The 8,408-nt window shown below is 45.6% G+C and overlaps 1 protein-coding gene across 3 annotated transcripts in view; it reads right to left on the reverse strand.

Annotated features, from left to right (window-relative positions):
* The window catches only part of Tmem156 (transmembrane protein 156), a 48,521-nt gene that overhangs the window by 13,177 nt on the left and 26,936 nt on the right, over positions 1–8,408 (reverse strand). For 2 of the 3 annotated variants that reach the window (XM_055624106.1, XM_055624105.1), the window contains exons 3-4: positions 2,704–2,964; positions 959–1,078 (exon numbers count right to left, since the gene is read on the reverse strand). In XM_055624106.1, the coding sequence (XP_055480081.1) occupies positions 959–1,078; positions 2,704–2,964 (381 nt within the window). The remainder of the gene's footprint in view (positions 1–958; positions 1,079–2,703; positions 2,965–8,408) is intronic. The other variant, XM_055624107.1, reaches the window with a different exon arrangement.

The following is an 8,408-nucleotide window of genomic DNA, read 5'->3' on the forward strand; positions in this document are numbered from 1 at the left end:
AAAGAAAAGAAAAGAAAAGAAAAGAAAAGAAAAGAAAAGAAAAGAAAGGTGTGGTGGCCCACACCTTTAACCCCAGCACTTGGGAGGCAGAGGCAGGTGGATCGCTGGTGAGTTCCAGGTGAAAAAGTTTCAGAACACCTAGGGCTGTTACACAGAGAAACTCTGTGTCAGAGAGAGAGAGAAAACTAGCTGTGACCTGACACTGTTCAACTCTTTATTTCTACCTTTACCCCAGCTCCATGTGGCAGAGCCAAGTAGGACGGAAGAGCCCTGCCTAGTGATGACAACTGGCTCAAAGCTATAGGTGCTAATGTGAGCATTTGACTTGAGTCTGTGTCTTCAGACCCTATTATCATGGTGAGGCTTTTGGTACTGTCCTCAAGAGACCAACTACTTACAGAACAGCTGGTCGGGTCTGATGTGCGGCTAGCATCCGCACACATACACACAATCCATTCTGGTAGGTGAACGTCTCATCATACTACTTATAAAAGCTGTTTACGCTGCTCCTACCATCCTGACTTTAAAGACTCCCTTTCGTTCTGCCTCACGCAAGCTCTACTGACACCCTCAGACCTACTGAGGATTGTTCACACTCATGTTGTCCCCTGAGGCCACTCTGCTCTACTCAGCAAGTGTCACTATGTCTCTGTCTGCCTCTCTTTGCCCTCACTTCCGCTGAGCCCTCTCAGCCACCATCTGGACAACTCCTTTCCTCCTGTCTTTCTTGTCCATTTGCCCATTTGTGTTGGAGAAAGGCATACAAATGCCGGTGCTGGTGTCTTCCCTACACTTGCAATCTTTAGATTATCTAGAACCAGCATTTACACCTAACAGGTACACAGTAAGTGGCCAACTGAACGTAAGAAAAGAAATCTGGCCAACTGAGGCTTGCACGAACTTCCCCCAGCAATCTCACAGGCCAACCCTTGCAATGCGCTTCTCTCTCGGCACTTACTCTGCCGCCTCTGCACTCTCCTGTGGTCTTGAAGCATTCTGTGGATCAGAAGGATGATACCAAGCACAAAAACTAACAGCACCAAAATGTACCAAGTCATCTTCATGGGACAAGTAATGGCTGTAAACATTTAGAAAAGAAAAGAATTAGGCGCTATAAAAATCAATGAAAGCCTGGTGGCGGGCACAGGCACTCGCCAACACGCTGGGTTCTAGCTCTACACATACAGGGCAGACGTGAGCCTGTCTCTGTAACTCACGTGAAGGCAGGACAGAACCTACTCCTGAAAGTTGCCTTTGACTTCCACTCATGTGCCACGACATGCAACCTCACACTGTGTGTGTGTGTGTGTGTGTGTCCAACACAAGGAGACAGTATATCAGATAAAAGGCAATGCTGTGGTGCACACCTTTCACGGAAAACCTGTTTGCAGCCTTAACTAGAACAGGGTCACTTGCTCTCCTGAACACTTTTCCACCACATTAAATGAAGCTGCTAAGTGAGAAAATCGGCCAAGTGGCTCCCAGGGATCCCTTTAAATCAAAATCCTGGCATTTAATTTCACTTCCAGGTGATGCCAATATCTATTTTCTTAGTGTGTCTACCACAGAGCAGCCCTTGAGTCAGGGTTGTGTGCCATTAATCCTCTTGGTCATGGGCCACCCAGCCCGCAGATATGCCCTCAGCTTAACAGAGGTTCCGTGAGAAGAGTACAGAGACGGGGCTTGGTGGGAAGGCAGCCGGGCACAGACGACTTGCCTGAGCTGATGGTGGCCAGGAAACAGCCGGTTACAGCTTAAAAATAAAACGTCACCAGAGACTCCTACAACTGAACCCTTGGTGCCCAGCCAATTGTATCACTTGGGGAAGTTACACCCAATATATCTGTTTGCTGTAAACACAATTAAAAACCACCTTACCTTTAAAATGATTAAACTGTAGAAAAGCATTCTAAAGTAATGGGAAAAGCCTCCATCTTTTTGAAGTACAAAATGCCTAGCAAACAGTCTTGTCGTAGCACTTGTGTGTGTGATCCCTTTCTCTAGTTTGTGTTCAGCTGACCCTGGCCCCATCCAGCATGGGGCTTGACATACAAAAGGCACTCTTGGAGGGGATATGTCATAAGATGCTTTCCAATAATAGATTTTAATGGGCGAGGTGGGCACACAGTGCTTAGCAGAAAATATTAACTCTGGGGCTCAGAGCAGAGAGTTAGGAACTTAATCTGCCCTGAGCAGAACTTAGATATGTCTGACCGTCTTTCTCCTCAGAATCAGCCAGTGACTCCAAGTGCCAAATCTGCACGGCATCACATCAGAAGGCGCCTTCCACACTGGCTGTATCAGCGCCGAGTGAGGATGTGGCTGAAGCCAACTTGAACCATGTGTATGGATATTCACCTTTTAGAAGAACACCGGTGAGCACTGAGGTGTGTGGGGCTTCATGGAGCACAGATCCAAACACGCTTCAGTTATCCTAGGCCAGGAGATCTTTCTAAGGTCCCTTTCTAGTGTCCCTCACAACCAGACATATCGCCTCTCTCTCGGGTTATCACTGAGTCCCATAAAAACACATTTTGAAAGAAAAGTAACCAGATAAAAAGATTAATATTCTTTCAGGCTATATTATTTCAGAAGTGAAAGTTGTCAGCTCTTTGCCTTCTGGTGAATTTCATAGCCCTTTCTTAATTTTATGTATGGATACCCAACTTGTCCCTTTCCCTCACACTTTTCTTTCAAACTTACATTTTACATCCATCTCTAGGAGCAAGGAAATGTGTGTGCAATTGTCCATGTTTCTCATAATTCTACAAGTGTGGTTTAAAGACTCTTCCCTGGCTGGGGCTTCTTCTACAGCTGCGACTTCTTCCGGAAGGGTTTCAGGGGTGCAAGTAGTGTTGTAGTCCTTCGTAGGATCAACTGTCAGAGCAACAGTGACATTAAAATGCTGGCAAGGCGAGTAAAAGTCATTTGCCTTCACTTCCATCAATCCCCTCATGATAAGACCTAGAGAGAGGTTAAGAAAAGGTTACTTGATCTGGAGAGATGGCCCAGTGGTTAAGAGCACTGTATGCCCTTCCAAAGGACTGGGTTCACCTCCCAGCACCCACATGGCAGCTCGCAACTGTCTGTAATGCCCATTCCAAGGGATCTGACACCATCACACTAATGCACATAAAATAAAATTAAATAAATTAAAAAAGAAAAGGTTACTTGCAGAGTCGAGCAATCTAATAGGAGAACACAGGCCAAAGCTAAGTGTCCCAGGGCATAGTCGAGCACGCCTGTATCCTTAGAACGCTGAGGCTGGACTGGCACAGGTTAGAGGACAATGAGTACCATGTGGTCAATACCAGTGCAGAGGGCTACACGGCAAGACCCTGTCTCAACAACACCAACCAAAGCCCTACAAAGAACTATCAAAGTGACACTTTTAAGCCATGAAAACCATAGAGGTAAAACAGGGTTGAAATAGAATTGAAGTCTCACAGAGAACACACAGATATTTCCCTGATGATTTGCGGAATAGATCAAAATTTGCAAAAAAAAGTCCATGACGTTTTCCACTGCATTGGTCGAGCTTTCTAGAGATCTAACAAAATACTATAATTCGGGAGAACAGAAGTTTCTTCTCATAGTTCTTTTTAAATTTTATGTGTGCTGTGTATGTCTGGTGCCCAGGGCAGCCAGAAGAAGGCATTGGATCCCTAAGCCCAGAGTTACAATTGGTCATGAGCTGAAGTGTGGGTGCTGGGAACTGAACCTCGGTCCTCTAGAAGAACAGCTGGTTCTCCTAACTGCTGAGCCATCTCTCCAGCCCTGTCTCTGCCTCATAGTTTTAAAGGCTGGGGGTGAAAGATTAAGGTGTGGGCAGGCTTGGTTCCTCAGGACTGTGAGGATGAATCTGCCGGATGTTCCTCTCTCTGGTGGTCGCTGGCAATCGTTGGCTTTCATTGGCTCACAGAAAGGATGTCTTCCTTCACCCTCACTTGGCATCTTCCCTGCGTGTGTTTGTCGGTGTCCCTGTTATTGGCACGGTGCGTGAACTGGTAAACTGGCATGTGTGTGCGTGAGTGCGTGTGTGCATGTAAGTGTAGGGCAGGTATGGACCTTCGTAGTTCTGCAGGAACTTTGTTGTGCTGAGACATAGTCTCTCACTGGAACCTGGGGCTTGCTGAATACCTCACCTGGCTGGCTATCAAGCCCCAGGGACCCTTCCATCACATTTCCCCATTGCTTGAATTACAAGTGTGCGTCTCACACATAGCTTTTCATTCGGTTCTGGTAACCTAACTTGGGTCCTCATGCCTGCCTGGTGAGCACTTTAAGAATGAGCACCTCCCCAGCTCACATTTCTCTTTTTTATAAGGACATAAGATCGCACTGGGCTAGATTCCAGGCTGGTGATGTTTCATCTTAACAAAATTATGTCTACCATGAGCTTATTCCACATAATGTCACAGTCTCAGGTGCTGAAGGGTAATACTTCAACATACTAAAACTTGAGAGGATACATTCAGTCTATACCACATGCTTCATTTACATCCCCACAACTAGAAGCCAGTCTAACTCTCTAGGACTCTACATGGAGGGGCTTATAGGTCCTCTGTTTGTGGGAGGTTGGTAAAGTTTTGGGATGGCATGTGGTCTTTTCTAAAGGTTTAAAGGAGATACAGTTAGCTCTGTCTTTAAAGAACTTCCTAAAGACACCACCTGGCAGAAATCCCTCATTGTCAGCATCTTTCTAAGGTCAAATTCTGTGCTCAATATTGCATCCTGTTCTCGTCCTACCAGCTGCATGGCTTTGATTTAGCCAGTAGCATAAGGACACAAGACCCCTCAGAGTGAGCACAGGACCTCTCAGAGTTAGAAATAAAAATCTAGTGGGACTCCTGGAGGGCATGCTTGCCTGTTTGATTAAAGCTGGCTGCGCACTCCTTTGCAGAAGCACACCTTTTTGTCCTGCTGAAATACTTTGGATGGTGTGGTCATTTTCTCAAGACCCCAGACCCAACTCTAACATAGTCAAATGCAGGGTGAGCAATGACATGACATCACCACGCAGGGGGAGCTGAAGCAATTCCACTTTGTCTTTTGGGACTTAAAGACCAGAGTTCTTGAGTCATTATGAAAAGACCCAATTTATGGCTACCTTACTATAAGGAAGTCCTAGGTGAACGCAAGTGGAAAGATAATAGAAAAGGAACTATCAACAGAGTGATAAGGCAGCCCACAAGAGAGGGAGAGGACATTCCAGACTATAACTGATAAAAGTTAATATCTAGGATATGTAAGGAATTCCTGTCAAGAAAGGAGAAATAGGAAGAAAACCAGACAACCTGATTTTAAAATGGGCAAATGTCAGGCATAATGGTAACCCTGCTGTCCCAGCTATGCAGGAGGCTGAGGCAGAAGAATCACTGGATCTAGAAGTTCAAGCCCATCTTGGGTAGCATAAGAAAACCATGTCTCAAAACAAACAAACCTGCCAAGAACTTGAACAGATATCTACATCTGAAAAAGGTCTACATCCAACGGGCATGTGGAAACGTGTTCAATATCACCCGTCATCATAAAAATGCAGGTTAGCACCAGCAGAGCTGATCTGACACCTGTCAGGGCGGCTGCTCTGAAAAAGATAATAAAACAGTACTGAGCTGGGGGTGGAATTTGGAGTCTTCGTACTAATAGTGGGGTTTGGGAAATAGTAAAAGTATAAGTTCCTCAAAAAAAAAAAAAAGCAGTCTAACCACCATTTACTTGGACAAGCTCACTTTTATTACATGTGTCCAAAAGAGCTGAAATCAGAATCTTAAAGGCATGTTTGTACTCCCACAGTTCACAATAACTAAGATGGGGAAACCACCTAAATTTCTGCAGACAGACAAATGTCTAAAGAAAAAGTAGGGGTTCTGGAGAGATGGTCCCACAGTTAAGAGGACTTACTGCTCTTCCAGAGGACACCCGTTTAATTCCCAACACCTCCAGGGCAGCTCACACCCTATGTAACGCCTGTTCCAGAGAATCCAACACCCCCTTCTGGCCTCTGTGGGCACTGCATGCCCATGGTGTACAGATACAAGCACACACACACACACACACACACACACACACACACAAAATAAAAACAAATAAACTTTTTTTTAAGAAAAAGATCTTCATTCTTCCCAAGGGACTATGTGAAGAGGGACCTCAGCTGTCCCCAGCTGCTTTTGGTCCCCTGGATTGCTGCATCTACTCACCAGCTGCAACAGCATGAAACTCCCCAAGCCAGAAAAGTCCTTTCGTACCCATCCTGAATTTCTGACCCAGATGGGGCGGGGATTGAGGAAGGAAGAGAGGGAAGAAGGAAAGGAGGGAGGGAGGAAGTAGAAGAAGGGGAGGGGAGGGGAAAAGAGAAGAGGGGATTGCTGATTTTAAGCCTCTGTGGGTAGGGAGATTTGTTATGCAGCCAGGATGGCTGCCACATTCCAAAGCCCTGGTCACATATGTTTGAGGCAGCAGAGCACTGACGTCTGCCAGCCACTTGCTTTTAAAATGCTTCCTAGTCTTGCCTCTTCACAGAGGCGTTGCCCCAACTTGTTTTCTGTAGATTCAGAGCGGAACCTATAGATGGTTATAAGACTACAGGAATAAAAATTTTACCCAAAGCAAATGCCAAGAAATCTGTTCCTATTCTCAAAGAATGAAAAAAAAAAAAAAAAGTTCAGTAACTTGTGACGCAGGAGCATTTCTGCTGAATAGGTGATGATGATGATGATGATGATGATCCATTATTGAGGCTTGAGACTACCAGCATATTTTCACAATTGTGAATGAATTGCTTGGTTTCTCAGTGATCAACTTTATTCAGTTCAAGTAACTATACCATAAATGTGGAACTCATAATACATGTGATTTTTTTTGCTTTCTAGTGGTGTGATTAAACAGCATGACCAAAGGCAACTTGGGTTTATTTGGCTTACAGGCTACAGCCTATCACGGGGGGACGCCAGGCTAGAGCTCAGAGCAGCAAGCTGGAGGCAGGCACTGAAGCAGAGACTGTGGGGTGTTGCTTCTTGGCTGGACCCCGGCTTGCTCAGTTATTCTTCAGGCCACCCAGATAGGGACTGTGCCCCCCAGCGGGCTGGGCCCCACACATCAACTAGTGATTAAGAAAATGCCTCACAGACATAGCCACAGGCCAATATGATCTGAGCAATTACTCAGGTGAGATTTCCTCTTCCCATGTGACTCAGTTTATGTCAAGTTGATAGTGGAAGCTGATTCTAACCAGGCACTAAAGAGCATAAATGGTTATTCTTTTGTTTGTTCCTTCTTTCTTTCAACAAGTATTCATTGAGTATCTACTATGATTTACATCAGGCATGATGCTGAATGGAGGGGTACAGCAGTAAACAAAGGCAAAGATCTTGCTCTCGAGAGGCCTATTGGAGAGGCAGACCAGAAGACAACTCACGTCCAGTGGGTGAATGCTAGACCTTTACTTAGAATTGTTTTTAAGTAATCACTATCTAAGCAGAACACCCAGCTCACCTTTTAGCTAGCAAAAGCACGCGAATTACACTGGCATTCTGATTGATTTTGTGAATAAGTATTTGTTTTCAATAAGTTAAACTAAAATTCATCAACATTGCAGAGCTCTGTGAAATCACTCATTAGAGGCCGCGCCGCTGAGGGTTCCAGGGCCGCTAGACGCTAACACAGAATGCTTGTGTGGGGTGCACTGAATAGGGGGGACATGCACGCGCAAATGAAGGTCAGAAGACAGTCTTGGCTGTCGTTCCTCAGATGCCCTTTGTCTTCTGTTTGAGATAGGGTCTCTCATTGACCGAGAACTCCAAGTCACCTAGGCTGTGCAGCCAGTGAGCTTCCGGAGGTCTGCCTGTCTCTGCCTCCCATTTGGCGTCTCGGGGACTACACGCAGGCTCTTCCAGCATGCCAGCATTTGCTTTTCTTTAAGATTTATTCAATATTTATTATGCATCTGTGTGCATTCACGTACACAAAAGTGCAATGCCTACAGCGCCGGAAGAGTGTATCAGAGCTCCCCCAAAACTGGAGTTACAAGTGAGTGTGAGGTGCTCGATGCAAATGCAGGCCCTCTGAAAGAGATGCTGAGCCAGCTCCTGCCTCAGTCCCAGTTCTGTTGTTGTTGTTGTTTTGGTTTTTGTTTTGTGTGGGGGGGGGTGTGGATTCTCGGGTTCAAACTCGGTTTTTTACATTGCAAAGCAAGAAGTGCTTTATCACCGGGCACACCCCTGTAATCCCAGCGCTCAGGGAGGCAGATATGTGTGAGTTCGAGACCAGCCTAGTCTACAAAGTGAGCCCAGGACAGCCAACATTACACAGAGAATGGCCCAGAAAAAGAAAGAAAGAAAGAAAGAAAGAAAGAAAGAAAGAAAGGAAGGAAGGAAGGAAGGAAGGAAGGAAGGAAGGAAGGAAGGAAG

The sequence above is a fragment of the Psammomys obesus genome, unplaced genomic scaffold (genome assembly GCF_907164565.1).
Source record: "Psammomys obesus unplaced genomic scaffold, mPsaObe1.curated_primary_1811, whole genome shotgun sequence".
In the NCBI taxonomy this organism is placed as follows: domain Eukaryota; kingdom Metazoa; phylum Chordata; class Mammalia; order Rodentia; family Muridae; genus Psammomys; species Psammomys obesus.